The following is a 19,598-nucleotide window of genomic DNA, read 5'->3' on the forward strand; positions in this document are numbered from 1 at the left end:
AACTGAGGAGGGATCCCTCTTCCAGGACGGACAGATGTGCAACAGATGTTGTACAGAACATGCACGTACACAATACGTCCACTTTCTTTTCAGTAGGCAGGGAGTGTAGCTGTGCCTATTAATGCAGAAACTGATAGAGAAACAGTCATATTAACATTTTTCTTTATTGATCCCCTTGGGGAAATACTGTATATCCTGAGCATTTGACACATTCGGTTTATTTTAGAAGCAGTACCAACTGACATGGATGGATGCATCTCTGAACGGGCTACAGGGCACAGGCCAGGGGCCCAAAGTGTCAGGGGGCCCCTCGCCTTCACCTGCAAAATGTCACTCAAATTAACACGTGTTGATAAAGAAGAGACTCTAAATCACCACAAAGAGACAAAAAACTACAAAGATACACAAAATGACTATAAACAGTCACGAGGCAACAACAAAGAGACACAAAGCAGCAACAAGACTCAAAATGACTACAAAGAAACACAAAACCACAGAGAGATGCATATCCACCACAAAGAGACACAAAACAGCTGCAAAGAGACACAAAACAGCTGCAAAGAGACACAACAAGACTCACAACAACTACAAAAAAGGGGCAAAAACAACCACAAAGAGACACAAAACTACAAAGAGACACAAAATTACAACACAAACAGATTTAGGATGACCACAAAGAGTCTTAACGCAACAACAAGGAGACACAAAGCAACTACATCCTCAAAATGACTTCAAAGAGACAAAAAGCAACAACAAGACTCAAAACAGCTACAAAAAACTACAAAGAAACACAAAACCACAGAGATGCATATCGACTACAGAGACAACAAAGAGACTCTAAACAGCTGCAAAGACAACTACGAAAAGGGGCAAAACAATCACAAAGAGACACAAATTGACTTCAAAGAGACAGAAAGCAACTACAAGACTCAAAATGACTACAAACAAAAAAGCAGAGAGATGCATATCGACCACAAAGAGACACAAAACTACAAAGAGATACAAAAGAGCTGCAGAGCGACACAAGACCCACAACAACTACCAAAGGGACTCAAAATAACTATACAAAGAGATTTAAGATGACCACAAAGAGTCACAATGCAACAACAAACAGACACAGAGCAACAACAGATTCAAAATGACTACAAAGAGACAGAAAGCAACAACAACCAGACTCAAAATGATGACAATTACAAAACCAGAGAGTTGCATATCGACCACAAAGAGGCACAAACCAACTACAAAGAGACCCAACAAGACTCAGAGCAACTACAAAAAACTACATAGAAACACAAAACCACAGAGGGATGCATATCGACTACAAAGAGACACAAAACAACTACACAGCCTGTGTCTTGCTGCTGTGGGGGACAGGTGGTGGAGCCTTTTGCATATCTGTGCCCAGGGACCCACTGTCTCATAATCCACTCATGCCGACTGGCTTCACCCAGGCGACACATCTGTAGTTGGTCCTCATCATTAATCTTCGTTAAACGGTGAAGGCAGTGTCAGCACAAGCAAATAAAAAATGTTCAGCTGTGCATTAAAAACATTTCAAAGAAACACGCATTCACGTGTCATTACATTCTGCAGTCCGTATTGCAAATGCTTCATCAAGTGTAACATACACTGTGACTCAGCCAGGGCAGAAGCCTTCTGTGTGTTGTGTTTGCTTTATAGACAGAGACATAATCAGGTACATTCAAAAACACACATAAAACCTTTCCTGGCTAAATAAAAAGTGCCCACTGGAACACAAAACATACAGTAAGTGTGTGTGTGAGCATGCAAGCATCAAGTCTGATTGTGACTACTTCCTGCTATGCGATATACAGCCATCGTGATCAGTGTGACTGGTATTGTGACGTCTGTTTTCTCCAAACCAACTGACAGGATCATTTCTTAGCTCTCACCCTCTTACGGGGAATCAGACTGATCATTTAGGTTGTTTCCTCTGGACAATAAAACAGGAGCGAAACCTTCTGCTGTTTTGTTGAGAATGCAGTAATCACTGCAGTAACATGGTGGTGGACTGTCATCAACGGGACTGTTAAGTACACTGCACTCAGGGCTTTGGGTCAGGTCCTCACAGCCGGAGTCCTCACGGCTGATGTTGAAGAGATCTTTAGGTGGAGAGGAGAAGAAAGGAGGTGGAACTTCTACTTCTCCAATGCCGACACCCCAGACAGAGCAGGGCAGCTGAGTGTAAGACATGTCCCCTGGACAGACCAGAGTTAAAGGGGGAGGGCCCTCATGTACCCCGGGTAAGCCAACATAGGAGCTTTGACACTGAGGGAACACCAGTTGTGTTACTGGAAGGTTGTGGAAGTCCTGGTTCTCCTCTGGGTCCTTTGTAATGGGATTCGGGACAACATTCACAGCATCGGTTTTCAGGATCTCTTCAGTTTTATATGTGAGCACAAATCTGCCTCGAGGTGAAAACCATTCCTGGAAATTCAGAAGCATTGAGATACATCGGGTGAGATAAAGCTGCATGACTTATTTTCACTGTAGCACATCACACACAACATACACACATGACCTTCAGTAGAGAAGGTCACCTCTAAAGCTCGGTCTATTGTCTCAGACTCTCAACATCGCCTCCACGTTGAGTTTCAGATGCTTTCAATCAGGGCGGAGGTTTTGACTACTTACATGTAAGTGCAGCACAAAGCGTTACAGATTGTCCTTTGTCCCGTCTGCTATCACTTATCTTAACCAGCAGTGACCCTTAATGTCCATGATTGACCCCTAACAGTGTGTGATACTGGACACTGTGTGGTATGTGTCTGTTTTGTTGTTCTCATGACTGTATCTCAAGTTGCCCCTCAGGGACATTAAAGTTGACATTACCTTACACACTCTTATGTGAAATCTAATTGGTACTATGTAGCCCCTTTTCTACTGCACAGAAAACACACTAACACCCACTAATATCTGTCTTTTTAATGTAATAGGAAAGGTTTCAATCAGCATTCACACCCTGGTCAAATGACTCAGTAGTAGTAGTCACAGGTATTTATTTATCTTTTTCTTTTAATGTATGACTGTTATTATTGTTATTACTGACAATGAAGCTTTTTGTGATGTGACAAACCTCGCGTTTCTGCGCTCTAGGCGCTTGGTGTTTTTGCCAGAGCACTCTGAACTCCTAGAGTTAAAAAAATTCACTCAGAGCAGAGAAGCGCCCCACGTCATCTCTTTCTTCGTCATCTTTTTTTCCCATTGTCCAATCGGAAGATTTAAGAGGCGGCGGGCCTACCGTGGTGGTCATGACAACAAGTTTACAGTTAGTAACCCATGGAGGAGAAAGTGATGGTAGCGCTTGATGGATACCCAGAGCTATACGGCCGGACGATAGACAGCAGGTTGTCAAACTGCCCCCGAGTCATCTTAAAATATGCCTGGAAACAGCCATCATGGAGGAGAAGCTCCTGGACCAACTGGTGGTACTCCCCATGATTCACCCTCTTTTTGGTCACATGTACCCACACAGATCTCGGTTATCTGCGTCTGTGTGATCTGGGCCAAACAATCCCCCAAATTCTCAGTGCCACCAGTGCAACACTCTTAGCCTGATTTAACCATGCTGATACAACCCAATCCCCCAAAACAATGTTCATATTGAATGTTTCTGCAAACCACGGATATGTTAAAACGTTACGTTTCTCAACAAGGCTGTGATGAAGGTGTGGTTAGGTTTAGGCACAAAACCACTTGGTAATGGTTTGGAAAAGATCATGTTTTGGCACAACCCCCGCTGGGAAAGCAGCGATGTTTTCATGATAAACACCCAGGCTCTGTGGCTCAGACACCACTGGGAAATGCAGTAATGTGCCGCTAAAATCACCCACATTTGTTCCGACAAACTCTGGTGAAAACACTGCTATGGTTTCCCAAAAGACAGCCAGTTTTGCTGTTTGTTGATCTTGAACAGATATCTCACCGTGGTGACACACCATCCACCAGCTGATGACAAATTCAGCTCATATATTACTGAAGAAATGCTGATATGTTACAGTGTTATCGTTTTCTTAGATTATTTCACCAGCTCACTTGGTAAACAGGATGCTAGTCAGCAATCTCTGTTGTTTTTTCCTACTACAGTTATGTTCTTGACTAACACAACGTTATTTAGTTAATCGCATCATGTTTTGCGTGCTGTGCTTTTTTTTGCACCATGAAACATCCTTTGTGTACTTCCACTGTAGCCAGGCTGACATTAAACTCAAAATAATTACTGTTTACAACAGACACTAAAAGGGCAGCTGTTGTTCAAAATGTCATTAAAACTGTCAAACAGCAGAGCTGCTTTAGATTCCTGAAATGAGACAATAAAACAAAGACGGACAAGAGGACACTGTGACACCACCTCACCTGGAAATTGCCTTCGTGTTGTTGAAACAGAGGTTGGAAGAAAGGAGCCGGTGATGGTGTGTGCGACAGCAGTTTAGTTTTTATCTTCATTCTGTCGTGCAAAACATGAAAGATCAGGACGATGAAATCCCATCTGACTTTGCAGACATGCAAACATTATCCACAGCAGATTATGTTGATTGCAACAACCTTAAATTTCCCCTTTCATCAACATTTCAGAGTGCAGATGATTTACCTTGCAGCGGGACTGTAGAACACAAACAGCAGGACTCCAACAGCGACACACACCGGGCCCAGAGATTTGATCAGAATGACTAATATATTTACTTGTTCTGAGAAAGTTTCATGAAATGACACAGAATTAGTGAGTCATGTTACGGAGAAGACAGTAAGTCTATTAGGTGCTGAAGAGTTATTAGCATTATTCTACGAAGGCTGGTTTGACTGACTCCTTCATACAATATACAACACTTGTTCATAATGAAACTGAGACACACATATTTCGGGGACAAGACCTCACACACAGTGACTATAGACAAAGCCTTTAGACTGAAGAAGAAGTGCCACTTTACTTTCTCCTGCTTCATTTTTCCAGCATGTCGATGGACTCCATTCGCTCCAACTGCTCTTATAATCCCTATTGTTAGGTAGGGATCTCACTTTAAGGCAATATGTAGCATCTGGTTTCAGTTCTGACCTTGGAATCGATATAGACCCTTGGAATTGAATTGATTTGGAATGAAGAGTCTGAGGAAAGGTTGAAACAATCAAATGATTATTACTGGATCTTATTACAGCAAAAAAAATGTTTTCAAAGTATGGCTATTTTTAAAGGTCCAGTGTGTCGGATTTAGTGGTATCTAGTGATGAGGTTGCAAAACTGAAATGATGAACTGAAACCCAAGGCCGGGTTGTGAGGGCAGCAGGCCAAGCAAAACACCCCAGACGTCCCTCTCCCCAGCGACGCTTTCCAGCTCCTCCTGGGGGACCCCAAGGCGTTCCCAAGCCAGATGAGATATGTAATCCCTCCAGCGTGTTCTGGGTCTACTCTGGTGCCTCCTACCAGAGGGACGTCCCCGAAACACCTCCAGCAGGAGGCACACAGGAGGATCCTGATCAGATGCCCAAACCACCTCAACTGACCCCTTTCGACACGAAAGAGCAGCAGCTCTACTCCGAGCTCCCTCCAAATGTCCGAGCTCCTCACCCTATCTCTAAGGCTGAGCCCAGCCACCCAACGGAGAAAACTAATTTCGGCTGCTTGTATCTGCGATCTCATTCTTTGGTCACTACCCAGAGCTCATGACCATAGGTGAGGGTTGGGACGTAGATGGACCAGTAAACTGAAAGCTTTGCCTTGCGGCTCAGCTCCGTCTTCACCAGGACGGTCCGGCGCAGTGCCCACACCACTGCAGAAGCCACATCAAACCACTAATACATTTCACGCTCCATTCTACCCTCACTTGTGATCAAGACCTCAAGATACTTGAACTCCCTCGCTTGAGGCAGTAACTCTCCTAACTCAGAGGGGGCAACCACCGGTTTCTGGCAGAGAACCATGGCCTCAGATTTGGAGATGCTGACTCTCATCCCAACCGCTTCAAAGAAATATAGTTATTAATATTATATTCCATTTCCAATATATATCTAATATATATTCCCCTAAATCCCACTCACTGGACCTTTAATGGTGTATCTTACCCTGCTGCTTTGAGATGTTTGAAGTAATAGTTCGTAGTCCAGGCCATCGTTGAGGTACCGATGGCCTTCATACCCACTTTTCAACGTGACATTAACAGTGTCTGGTGTTTCTTGGACCTCAGCTTTGTGCGGGGGCGTCAGCTGAACTGAACACAAACATTTATCAAAGCATGTCTCCACAATATATGAATGTCTAATACATGCAGCATATCATGCAAAGGCACAAACTAATGTTTGTTGTTCGTTAATCCTCAGAGGGCAGACCAAGTCATTGCTTTGTAAGTCACAAGTTAAGTCTCTGCACTAAGTCCGAAGTCAAGAGTCGAATCCCATGTCCTGAACTTTGAGTTTGAGCCCTAAACAAGTTATAATGTGCTCTTTGCAAAATGTATTGACCTTCCCCAAAGGTATCAAGTATTTTCAAGTAAAAAGGTTCAAGTCTAAGTGAAGTGACAAGTCGTTGGTGTTGAAGTCTTTTTTTGATTTTGTCGAGTCCAAATTCATCAAATTTGTAACTTGAGTCCAAGTCATGAGTCCACAACTCTGGTATCTCTCTTGAATAATAAAGGTACTGTTCTTTGGAAATATTGTACTTTCTCGGCATCATTTACAGACACAACATCACGCACACACATCTGCACACATTCATGTAAATAAACATCAACACACATGGGAGTCACTCAGACATTATTCAATCACTTGATTGATACGTACTGTGCTGTGATGGTGAAAACATCTCTATCACAGGAAGGCAGCCGGATTCATGACAAAGTTTTATGTCATATTTATCTGAATTCACAAAGTGGTCTGAGTCGTCACTGAGTTTACACACACAGCTGTAACTGTGATTCATCATCACAAGCGGACAGGAAATTGTGCCTTCCCTAAAGGTTAAAATAAAAACAACACCAGAACATTAACATGTGTTTGTGTGGCAGAAACACAAACATTAATTGCTGTAAGAGGAATAGGAAGTACCATTACCCCCACAAATCAATGAATTTCAGGCTGTAGGTGGTGTTGGACCGTCCCACGGGATTATCAGTGATGTTCAGCACACAAGTAACCATGTTCCAGTAGGCACTGACACACGAATATCCATCAACTGCAGTATGAAAGTGGGAAAAAAGATTATTGTCATTTTTGACACATTATCATACTGCAAAAATTTACTCAAGTTACACAACTGCTTGGTGTCACATACATCACACACACGTGTGCAACTCAGCAACATAGTAAACTAATTTACTTAAATACTGAGTAATGCAGTGTTGGAAGAAGTTTTCAGATCCTTTGCCTAAAGAGAAACATCTGTATTTTTCAACCTGGACTCTATTTTCCTATGTTTTGGATTCTGAGTGAATAATGGGGACATTAGTTTTTTAGTTTGGTCCAGTTTAAAAGAGACCGCTCCAGCTGCAGCGGTGAAACACACTGCAACGTGATCCCTACAGACAATTGTGCATCGTCAATTTACGTCCATTACAAGTGCTTGTGTTTGCCACTGACAGACTCAGATTGTTATTGGAGGAGACTACGGCGATGTTTGTAGACTTCAGGAGCAGAGGCCACACCCCCTCCCCTCTTCATCAGAGGAGCAGCTATGGAGATGGAGTCCAACTTCAAAAACTTGAATGACAATAAACTGAACCTTGAACCTTATTAGGAGTGTCTGACAACAATACGGCAAAGACTCTACAGAGCAATTGAACTTCTTTCTGTACCTTTCGCTGATTCTGTATGTCTATAACTGTGTGTCATGAGCGTGTTTCATACCTTTCGCTGCTCTGTTTCGTGACCAAGTCTCTCTTAAGGAGAAGTCTTGTTCTGAAATCTCACAGACTTTTCCACATTGTGAAAATCACCAAAATATTCAGCCATGAAACTGAAAATCTTCTAGATAACACTAAGCTACACTTTCTGTACTACAACACTACAAACTCTTTCCCACACTCCTCTCTCCAACTCTCACTATCATTTCCACCGTTGTTTTTCTTGCACCAAGTCATCTCTTGCAAGATTTAAGAGGGAGACTTCTCCTTGAGGGAAACTTTGAGGGAAAAACAGAGCAGCGAAAGGTATGAAAAAACTTTTCATTTCTCTTTAGGGTCCTTTCCGTAATGTTGTCAGATACTTCTAATAACAATGTGAGCCTGTCAGCGACAAAAACAAACACTTGTATTACACCTAAGTTGACGGTGCACAATTAGCCATGAGCATTACCTTACAGTCTGTTACGCTGCTGTTAGCTGCAGCCATCTCTCTAAACACTGGACCAGTTTCAAAAATTGTTGTCTCCATTATTATTTAGGGTGTTTTCACATATAGTCCCTTTTAAATTAATCGAACCCAGTGCTCTTAAAGTGCACCGAAAAGTGGACCAACAGAAAAAGGACTCAGTCCTCTTTCTGTTCACACTCTCGCCCATATATAATTGAACTTAAAATTGGAGGAAAACCTTAGTGTTTCTGTGCTGTAGACTGTGGCTGTTTGAGGTATTCTACATTCCACATCTGGAGACGTGCAGTATCTTCCGTGGACCAAACTACTCCTCGTCCTGCGTCCTTGCAAGCGTTACAGGCTGACGTGGTGTTTTCAAGCATCCCAGTGCAACAGCATGTGATGTCAAGGGTTAAATAAAAAGGCAAAGAGCAAAGCGAACCAGGAGCGCTTTGTGTTCACAGTGCACAGGTTAAATAAACCGTACCACTGACCTGAAGCGACCTGAACTCAGACCACCTCCTAGTAGTCTGAGTACAGTTCACTTCAGAGGGGTCTGAGTTCTCTTGGAGTGTTCACATATGCACAAAAATGCTGAGTCTCTGCTCTGAGTCTGTTTAGAGTGCTGAAAAGGACCAAGCGTGAAAAAAAAAAACTGGACACGAAACGTGTGAAAATAGGGTCCAGGTTGAAAAGTACTGAAGCTTCCCTATAAGCATGAGTAAGTGTTGTATATGACATTGCTAGATTGCTATTGATGCATCAATACATAAGTATCATTTTACTGCTGCAGCTGTTTGAGGTGGAGATCATTTTAACTACTTCATAACCATGTGGGTTATTTAGTCCTGTGGATTCAAACGTAACGGTCATGCACAAATTCGCAAGGTCAAAGATAAATCTAAGGAGCCGTGAAGTCATTAACGGGACAGGACAGAAGAAAAGTTGTGCTACACTAATTTTTTTTATGAAACGTAGGATAATTTTACAAGGAGCCTCATCTAAACACTGCCTGTTAAAGCTGTCACAAGCTTGAAGATTCTGGTTTAATCTTTAACAATATAGGGTATTTTGCAGTGTGCAAACTACACCGTAACATTCAGGGCATGCCTCAAAAAGAGCAGGCTGCACGCCTCTCTACCTGCGAGAATGTAGGTCTATTTGCTTTATGTCTTCGTCCATGATCTCTGAGTTAAAGTGAGTGAAGTTTATGATATTGTGCCACCATGCTTAACTGGTGATGGCAATGACAGCATGCATGTCTGTATCTGTCTGAGTCACTGGCTTTGTTTAAGTCTCTCCTAAAAACATACTTGCATGTTACATGATGATGAAGATACAAATATTGGAATGCATGGCAAAAATAACACATTGTTAATATTTTAGATCCCCCCCCCCCCCAAAAAAAAATTCACAAATCATGCATTCATAAGAGGAGCCAAGCTCTCCTTCGCTCCCCTGAATATTCACACCTTGGTATCTTATTAACTCATCATATGTTCTTTGATGTAAAATCTTAATTTGTAAAGTAACCTGCAACTGACACTGTCACATCAATGTAGTAGAGGAAATGTGGTGTAATAGAAGTATAAAGTTACATAAAATGGAAACACTTGAGCAAAGCACCACACAGTTGTATGTAAGTACTATGGAATCAAAATATTACTCCATTATTCATACATGACATGATGTCAGTTATCACTTGACATCTCTACAGATTAACATTTCCCCTTAACCTCCCACTACGGGGTTGCTGACTGGAATAAGTTATCTGAGCACAATCATACATTGGTGTGGGGGGGACTGATCATGTGAATACCACAAACTGAGAAACATGACAAGCTACCTTATTAAAGCATTTCCCATCATAAGTTCAGAAGAAAACATCAGTGTGTAGTGAGCAAGTGAGCATTACCTCTGATGCAGCTGGTCACTGCGAGGATGCCGGAGCACCAACACACGAACAGGAGCTGCGGACACGTCATGTCTCCATGGATGTGAGTATCACACTGTGGATATGAATAAAACATCTCCTATCATAGTCTGAATGTCTTTTTGGATTTACTGCTTCATTCCAGTCTACACCAACACTCACAGAAATTTATCAGTCTGTGGTTTAAATATAACAAATTCACAAATGTTATAATGCACATCAGGTTCACATTATTTTAAAGGTTAATCAAAAGGTGCAACTGTATGAAGTAAAGTAAATGGAAAAGTGCTCTCACCTTGGGGGCTGTCCTGGTGCTGTTGATGTCTCAGACGGTGAATGAGAGATGGAACTGAGGTTTAACTTATCACTGGTTGCACCACAGGAAGTCAACCCTGTTTTTACGTCACAGCTTTTTTTCTTCTCTTTTACCTTTTTGGTTTGGTTTTTGGCACGTGCTTTTGTTCAGTGGCACTGAAACAGGACTGAAGATGATTCTGTGAACTGAGATTCACATAATTCTGTGACTGAAGATTCGGTCTGACGGTGGAAAATACACCGAACTGCCAAAACATTTAAACCACTGACTGGTGAAGTGACTAACTTTGATAATTTTGTTACAGTGCAATGCCCTTTGAGGAACCTTGGCTCCTGCAATTTATGTGTCACACACCACCCACTCAAACACCATTACAGACCAATACACGCCCTCATCGCAACAGCACTCCCTGATGGCAGTGGCCCCCCAGGCAGGACAGTGCACCATGCTACACCACAAAAACTGCTCAGGAGCGGCCTGGGGGACATGACTAAGAGCTCAAGGCATCGACCTGGCCTCCAATTTCCCGAGATCCCAATCCAATTGAACATCCATTGGGCATGCCAGTACTTTACCTCACTACCCACAGGACTCAAAGGATCTGTCGACAACACCTTGGTGCCAGACGACACAGGACACCCCCAGAGGTCCTGTGTCCATGCCTCGACAGGTCAGAGGCCCCACCGTAGATCGGACTTGGCTCTGGCCTGTCCAAGCCTGGACAGAGTACCTCTGAGGTACTGGTTCAGCCCACAGATGCTCCATCAGATTGGGATCTGGGGAATGTGAAAGCTAGGTTGATGTCTTGAGCTCTTGGTCATGTTCCTTAGGCCATTCCTGAGCAGTGTTGGCGGTGTGGCATGGTGCACTGCCTTGCTGGGTGGCTACTGTCAACTGGGGTACTGTTGCAATGAGCGGGGTTCTTTGTCTGTAACAATGTTAAGGTGGGTGGAGTGCGCACAGGGGCATCAACATGAATGCCAGGACCAAAGGTTTCCCAGCAGAACATTGTGTTGTAATGAAATGATCAATAATATTCACTTTACCCGTCAGTGGTTTTAATGTTTTGGCTGATTGGTGTTTGTCAGGGAATCCAGAAGAAAATTTGCCCAGTATAAAATAATACACAAATACTACTGGACACCAGCCCTTTTGGAGTAAAATTCCTAGACACTTGGGTAAATGGTGAGGTAAGACATTGCCAGTGTCTCGGAGACTCTATTTATTGGGGGATAGATCACAAGTGCATAAGGTGTGAAGGGATGAATTCTCAGTTGTTATGGCTCGAGTCAGCTGCCAGAACTATACTCAGGTATTGGAAGTCAATAAAAGAATGGGTCAACTATATGATAAAAACTGCCTCTTATGAATCTATGTTGACTAGGATGACTAACTGTGCTCAAGGACCAATCTGGGGAGATTTCTGGAATTATTTTGTATTTTCCGGGGGCCTTGAAGTGTGATTCTGTCTTTTTTAAATGTGTTTATTTATTCAAATTTAATTGTATTATTTTAGCTGTTTTTTTGGTGGATTGAGACTGGTGCTGTACCAGCTCTTGTATGGATCTCTATCATCCTGTTTTATTATTTTTGTTAGTCAAGACTGAATGTCTCATTTGACATCTAGAGCCGTCATGTGTCACCCTAACGAAGCACAATAAAAATTTGAATTATATAAAAAAAAAAACAGGACTGAAGATAATTCTGTTTCAAGCATTTTATAGAGTTCAGTATTGCCTCTGTGATTCATAAAACTTAAACATGTGTCCTTTAAAATCACTGTGGATTATATATTTATTTGTTGTCTGGATTTTAATCATGGTCATGTTGTTATTTAAGATTTTTAAGAACCCGCTTTGTCAAAAAACATTAATTTTTTATAATCAAGCCGGAAAGAGCCAAACTTCTTCTTTACTGGAGGCGATGAACACCACTCTCCCAGGAGATATTTCCTCATTTGTTTTGGTGATGAGCATACTGTAGGTGTTCAGCTGGGCTGAGATGTGATGACTATGTTGTGCATAGCATATGATTCATGTCACTATAATATTCATCTACCACTCTGTCAGCCTTTATGCCTTGTATGGAAACATCTGAACTAATTTCTCCATTTCTTTCTTTGCTTCTTCAATTTGTCCCCCTCATGTATTTCCTGACAACACACAGCCGGACTGTAACTGTGTTAAGAACTGTGCCATACAAATGAAGTTTATTATAATTATTATCATTATTAGTTCATGAGTGAGGGTAGAATGAGGCGTGAGATGAATCAGCAGTTTGGTGCGGCTTCTGCAGTGATGCGGGCGCTGCTCCGGACCGTCGTGGTGAAGAGGGAGCTGAGCCAGAAGGAGAAACTTTTGATTTACTGGTCCATCTACGTCCTAACCCTCACCTATGATCATGAGCTCTGGGTAGTGACTGAAAAAATGAATTCGCAGATACAAGCGGCCGAAATGAGTTTCCTCCGTGGGGTGGCTGGGCTCAGCCTTAGAGATAGGGTGAGGAGCTCAGACATCTGGAGGGAGCTCCGAGTAGAGCCGCTGCACCTTCGTGTCGAAAGGGGTCAGTTGAGGTGGTTCGGGCATCTGATCAGGATCCTCCTGTGCAGGCATGTCCCACTGGTAGGAGGCCCCCAGGGCAGACCCAGAACACGCTGGAGGGATTACATATCTCATCTGGCCTAGGAACACCTTGGAGTTGCTGGGGAGAGGGACGTCTGGAGTGCTTTGCCTGGCCTGCTGCCCCCACGACCTGGTCCCGGGAAGGAAGGAAGCAAGCATGCAAGCAAGCAAGGAAGGGAGGGATGAATGGATGGACGGAAGGACGGACAGACGGACGACTATCATTAAGGTCTTGATAACCGAGACCTGCAGGGCTGCCAGCAATCCCAGCTGATTCTGTTTTTCAGAAGCTGTAGTTGCATGGGTTTAAAGGCTAGAATGAGAATATATAACATAACATATGAAACTAAAAGACCTAATGAACACCGTGGCATGCTAGCTTCTCAGGCGAGGGGCTAAATATCTCTCCAAAGATGGGCTAAATTTTGGCAAGGGAAAAACGGGCATCGACATTTTCAAAAAGGTCCCTCGACTTCTCATCTCAAGATATCTGAATGAAAATGGGTTGTATGGGTACCCACGAGTCTTCCCGTTACAGATGTGCCTGCTTTATGCTAATCCCATGCAGTTTTGGGCAAAATCTACAGTATACATATGCTATTTTGTTAGTAGGACCAAAGGCTTTGAGGAATGAAATCAATCTTGGTTAGCTCCCCTGTCTGCAAAACCATGAGAGCATATCAAAAACTTTTTTACTGATTTTAGACGCTGAATTTAACATCTAGAACCACATCTGTAATATTTCTAAGACTGCCTTTTATCACCTCAGAAATACATCCAAAGTTAGATGCTTCTTGTCTCAGTCAGACTCTGAAAAGTTGGTTCACAGTTTTAATTCCACTGTAACACACTTTTTGCTGAACTGACAGAGCAGACGTTAAATAAAGGGGTGTAAAGGGGTGTTAAACATATGGCTCGGGGACCAGAACTGGCCCACTGGATGACTTTGTACACCTAATGTTGATGCACCTGTGACGGCTGAGAGGTGTCAGCTTTAAACAGTGAGGAGATACTTGAAGTAAAATGCTGATTCAGAGGCTTTTCACCCTGACAAGAATACAGCTCTCTGAAATAACAATGAATACTTACTGTGGTCCCTGCTGCTAAAACTTCAGACTGTAAATGGTTTGTAACGTAGGGGATGACTTTAATGGGAAATTATGACGAAAATGCATACATAATAGACAGACTGAATGTGGAAAAACTGAAAAATACTGTTAAATTTGCTCAGATATTCATCTGTTTTGTAAATGAGTGGATGTTTCCGGAATGAACAATTAAAAAAAAAGGAAAAATCTTTGTTATTTACAGATTATTATGAAGTGGTTTCACTGGTCCGGCCCATTAGAGATCAAATTGGGCTGTATGTGGCCCCTGAACTAAATGAGTTTGACACCCCTGCCTTAGATCATCAAATACAGGTCCACTCATTGTACCTAAAATCAACTCTCAATCAGCTCGTGGTGCTTGTAGTCATTATGGTCCTACTCTCTGGAATTCTCTTCCACATGAACTACAGTTTTTAGGTGTATTTTTATTTGTTTTAGGAATTAGTATTATTAGTTATTATCTCTTATCCTTTTTGAAGAATAATGATAATAACAATATCTTCTTATTTTTGCTTGTTTTTATCACGTCCTGCTTGTTTTTATACATGTAATACTTTATTATCACATATTTTATTTTGTGTTTGTCATGTATGATGTATCTTATGCACACTGAGTTTATGCTTGTTGTATGAAATGTACTATAAAAGTTGACCTGACTATTTTTGCCTATTGTATTTAAATATTTCTGCACACTGGGGGCCCTAAACAGTGTTGGAATTGCATAAATTGGGTATAACTGGAAAGCTGAGACTTGTGGATTCAAGGAACCTAATTTCATTCATGTGTGATGGCATTTGCCTCCAAAGCAGCCATTCATTGTAGTGGGACCATTTTTTTTAAAAAAAAGGAAATGACTGTATAAAATGACCTATTGTGAATTTTGGATAATCACAGCCTCATGAAACTTAACCACAAACTACAGACATCGGACATTCAGAGGACATCCGGCTGACAAAGGTATATTGACAATACGTAGGTTTCTCAGCAGATTTTCAGAAAGAAAGTGCTCGCCATCCAGTTGCCAAAAAAATGCAATTCTTACAGAAATCTTTAAATATAGAAAGTTTTTAAACCAAATCCCAGCAAGGATTTTTCTGTGGTGTTCCTCAAGGTCTAAGTGTGTTAATGTGGTATTTTGGAGGGATTTTGACTATTTTTATCAATGGTCGAGTGGGCAAAAATGCTTAAATTTAGCACCAAATCTGTGTAACAAATGGTATCAATCAAAAATGTTGCAACATCTTATGAGACATAACTGAGCATGTGAATGGCCATCATGTACTTCCATTATAATGTTCCAAGCACTTATACAATCTAAACTTTAAAATTTGAATTGGCATCTCACCAAAACACAATGATTATGACATACTTATGAAGAAATCCTTAAGTAGCATTTCAAATTAATCTTCAAGTTCCCTATGGGTCTATTTTTGAGGGTTGAACACATTGACATAGAAATATGAAAGCAAAATGCGTATGTCTTAGCTTATATAATGCCCCGTATTTCTCCATAGCAGCGTCTGAGACAAGGCAATCTGCACTGTCTCACATCAACCTCCCTTTTTATAACCAAGGGGGTACCTCAAGGCTCTGTGCTTGGTCCGTTTTTATTTACAATCTGCATTAAAAACATTACTCCAGCACAGACTTAAAATATCCACATCTATGCAGATGATATGAACTTGTATGCATGTAGCTCTTTTTAATTTGAGCCATGTCTAGATTACAGCCTGCCTTTGATGTTCTTCAGACTTCTCTACATAACCTCAAACCTGTTCTGAATGATGACAAAACAAAATGTGTTTCACTCTCTGGAACTTGTAACCCCGTCTATCTTCCTGCCATCAGCTCACATAAAGGTACTGAAATTGAAGTTGTTCAATTTGTGAATTTGGTCAGATAGTAATCTCACTTTCAAATCTCACGTGGAAGAACTGGCTCAGACTGTGAAGATTAAAATTACGTTTCTCCTATCAGAATGAAACACATTTTTCTTGTGAAGGCAGGTTGTGCAATCAGCCATCACCTCTTGATTAAGGAGATATCTTGTACTTTCTAAAAACTACTTGTCTCTGTGCCCAGCATTTTATAACGGGATAAATAAAATGCTCATTGCTGGTCTCCACTTGCAAGAAGAGAAATGCACGCTATAATTTTAGTTTAGAAATGTCTTCTACTATATCTGCTTCAGTATTGCAAATCCTCTCAAATTCAAATCCACCATTAGACCAGATGTCAGGACAGCTGAAGACTAGTTATGTCTAAGGGCAAATATTTAGAAAGACTGCATTTCACTGCTTTGCACCATAGAAATGATTTAACTTTTATATTTACAAGTGTCTGTGATTGTTACTGATGCTGTTTGTGTGTGCTTGTGTGAGACTGGCTGTGTGTCTTGTCTCTGATCTCACTGCTCCTGCTGTGGGTACTCAGGTCTCTTTCAAAATAGATTTTGATCTCAATGAGACTGACTGCGTAAATAAGGTTAAACTGATAATGTCAGGGCTTAATGTTTTCTGACAACCTACAGTAATTCCAGTGCGGGGCAGAAAAAAGTATATGTCTATGGAAAATATTAAATGTTGTGTAGCAAGAATTTTTTGTTTTCATATCATCTTTGTGATCTTTTGGACAAATTTGGTAATCATTTTATGACAGTTTCATGCTGCATACGCCGTTTAGAGACAAACCCAGAACAGAGAAACAAGTGCTGAATAGTTTGAAAGATATTAGATCTCCTTTATGGCTTTGAAAGTTGCCGTGGCATACAAGTACCAGACGACCGTTTGCAGTTGAGGAAATGGTGAGTAATGTTAGATAATACAACACTGTTCTGCTTTTTGGACCTTTCAAGTTAACATGAGGATTCACATTTAGACATGATTATATTTGGTGTTAATGTCTCTCTGAGCCCGAGCCCCCAGGAACAGTGCCGGGCTTTAAAGCAAATTTTACATAGTTGCCAAAAAGAGAAAAATCCCCCATAGACTTACACTGTGAAAGAAACGTCTGTAAATCAGTGGATACCCCGTAAAGTGACTTGTTTCATTATTGGGATTTGACCCATTCGGTACGAAAGAAGAAAGTCTGAAAAAGCTGCACAATTAAAGCAAGTAAGCAGAGTTCTCGTATAGAAATTAGCTGCTCAGTCAGCGTAAATCTCTAGTGCTTTGTTCTATGGACCCCACAGTGTTATTTCATATTGCAGAAATCAAGATTTTTTGGCTCTACGCAAAAACTATTCAGCCTCCCGTTCTGTCTCCAAGTGATGGTGTTAAACAACTGCCAGAAAAGTGTTTTTGCAAAACATTATGGTGTCACAGTGAAGCAGACATTTTTGTCATTTTGTCACATTGTTGAGTCCAGGTGGCCGCACAGACACGACCTCTGGTAAGAAACCTCGGTGTCATTTTTGATTGTGATCTCAATTTTAAAGCTCATTTTATTTCGTTAACAAAAACTGTATTTTATCATTTGGGCAATATAGCTAAGGTATGACCTCTACTGAGCCAGTGAGATGCTGAGAAGCCTGTTCTTGCTTTTGTTTCCAGTTGTCTTGACTATTGTAACACTCTATACACCAGCCTACCTAAAACTGCCATTGCAAAACTACAGACCAATCAGAATGCTGCTGCCAGGGTTTTAACAAAAACTAAAAAGAGAGACGATATAACTCCTGTTCTGCGTAACCTTTACTGGCTCCCAGTATCATTTAGAATTTATTCTAAAATCCTTCTTTTGGTTTTTAAGGCTCTTAATGGCAAAAACCTTTGAGGATGCTTCTTTTAGGTACTACGCCATAAAAATATGGAACACCCTGCTTTTACATATTAGACTTGCTGGCTCAATGGACAGTTTTAAACGACGGCTCAAAACATATATCTTTTTAAAATAGCCTATAAGTAGCAGTTTAGCTTATTTAGTCCTTTGCAAGGAAATTCTTTTTACAGTCAGTGCAAAACATTAACAGACAAAACGGGGGTTACATGACGTTAACAATTACATAGACATACAAACACACCACAGGCTGGAACATTGTCAGACAGATGTTATTCATACATTTAGGGCAACTAGCAGTTATCTGTTTTAATATTCTTAATATGTTTGTATTTATGTATTTTTGTATCACTTAATTATTGATTGATAAATGTTTCAATTTTTCTCTTTTCTCCTTGAATGAGTTGTTTAATTGTATGTTTTATTTCTTTGCCGTTTGTCTCTGCCGACTTTTGTGCATGAAAGGTTCTTTATAAATAAAGTTCATTCATTCATTCATTTATGCCAAATGTGAAGACATTCTCTGAAAGTGTGCAAGAACGTACCTACGTACAGACAACCTGAAAAAAAAGAAAAAAGACAATACTTAATGCCTTCGGCCACAGCTGTTGCTGGAGCAGAGGCATAAAGGATAAAAAGAAAAGGTCTGATGATTCCTGATTAGAAAGGTCACTATCAGTCAGAATAGGTGTGGTTTTAGATATTAACATACTGCTTGGGGGTACAACACTCAAGAAGCCTAATTCTCTTTTACAATGATTCACTACGTGTTTACAAATTGTGAGGAAAACCCATTATAATATGCAACAATTAAGATCAGTGTAAATAATGACATTGTGCCATTAATATGTACCAGTGGCCACCGAACTGGACTTTTACAGCCAAATTGTTCTTCTCTCAGGGGTTGGGGTGGAGACATGACTGCAGACTATTCTCACTAGCTACTGTTCCCCCTCTGGCTGGCTACTCAATGACCTTAGAGAAAGCCCTGCATCTTATATCACCTCAGAGGAGACTGTCTCATCCTGCAAATGTTCAGTTCTTCATTAACTAAACCCCATACCTTCCATTTGTTTTCTGAACACATTTAAGGCATGGAAACTTTCCTTGCTTTAAGCCCTGTAATGTACCGAATGTTGCCCTGCACAATGTATGGAACTGCCTTAACTTAATATGTCTTCGGCTTTAAAGGACAACTTCGGTATTTTTCAACCTGGGCCCTATTTCCCCATGTGTATGTGTGCGTATGATCCATGGGTACAACTCGTTCTAAAATTGGTTCAGTATTGAGGGAGGCGGATCCAACCGGAGCCGCGAAACGAGCTAAAACGGTAACGGGGGCAAATACGTCCCGTATAAGTTTGCACATTAAAAGTGCTTTTTTTCGCCACTGACCGGTTCAGATCGCCAGTGCTATGAGTGGAGTCAGCTGTCAGTCAGTGTTGGAGCAGAGAGGGGGAGGGCTGCCCCGCTGGGTACAGTAAGTGAGTATGTGTGTGAAGTGTGTGTGTTTTTTCGCCACTGACCGGTTCAGATCGCCAGTG

At 41.3% G+C, this 19,598-nt stretch overlaps 1 protein-coding gene across 1 annotated transcript; it reads right to left on the reverse strand.

The window, feature by feature from the left end:
- Window positions 1-1,904: 1,904 nt before the first annotated feature.
- Window positions 1,905-10,283, reverse strand: LOC126392469 (uncharacterized). The gene is made up of 6 exons (XM_050047881.1): window positions 10,214-10,283; window positions 6,079-6,224; window positions 5,841-5,922; window positions 4,613-4,709; window positions 4,378-4,468; window positions 1,905-2,448 (listed from the first exon to the last, which is right to left on the reverse strand). Exons 1-6 carry the CDS (start codon window positions 10,281-10,283, stop codon window positions 1,918-1,920), a joined length of 1,017 nt encoding a protein of 338 aa, XP_049903838.1. The 3' UTR covers window positions 1,905-1,917.
- Window positions 10,284-19,598: the final 9,315 nt, after the last annotated feature.

The sequence above is a fragment of the Epinephelus moara genome, chromosome 6 (assembly GCF_006386435.1).
Source record: "Epinephelus moara isolate mb chromosome 6, YSFRI_EMoa_1.0, whole genome shotgun sequence".
In the NCBI taxonomy this organism is placed as follows: domain Eukaryota; kingdom Metazoa; phylum Chordata; class Actinopteri; order Perciformes; family Serranidae; genus Epinephelus; species Epinephelus moara.

Bases quoted from the DNA above. Each gene is read 5' to 3' on its own strand.
- LOC126392469 (XM_050047881.1), bottom strand. From the start codon at position 10,283: ATGACGTGTCCGCAGCTCCTGTTCGTGTGTTGGTGCTCCGGCATCCTC. The intron at 5,923-6,078 runs GTAAGATACACC...GTTCTCTGCCAG, and splicing joins AAACATCTCAAAGCAGCAGG to AAACCGGTGGTTGCCCCCTC. The intron at 4,710-5,840 runs GTGAGGGTAGAA...AAACTTTCTCAG, and splicing joins TCTTGAGGTCTTGATCACAA to AACAAGTAAATATATTAGTC.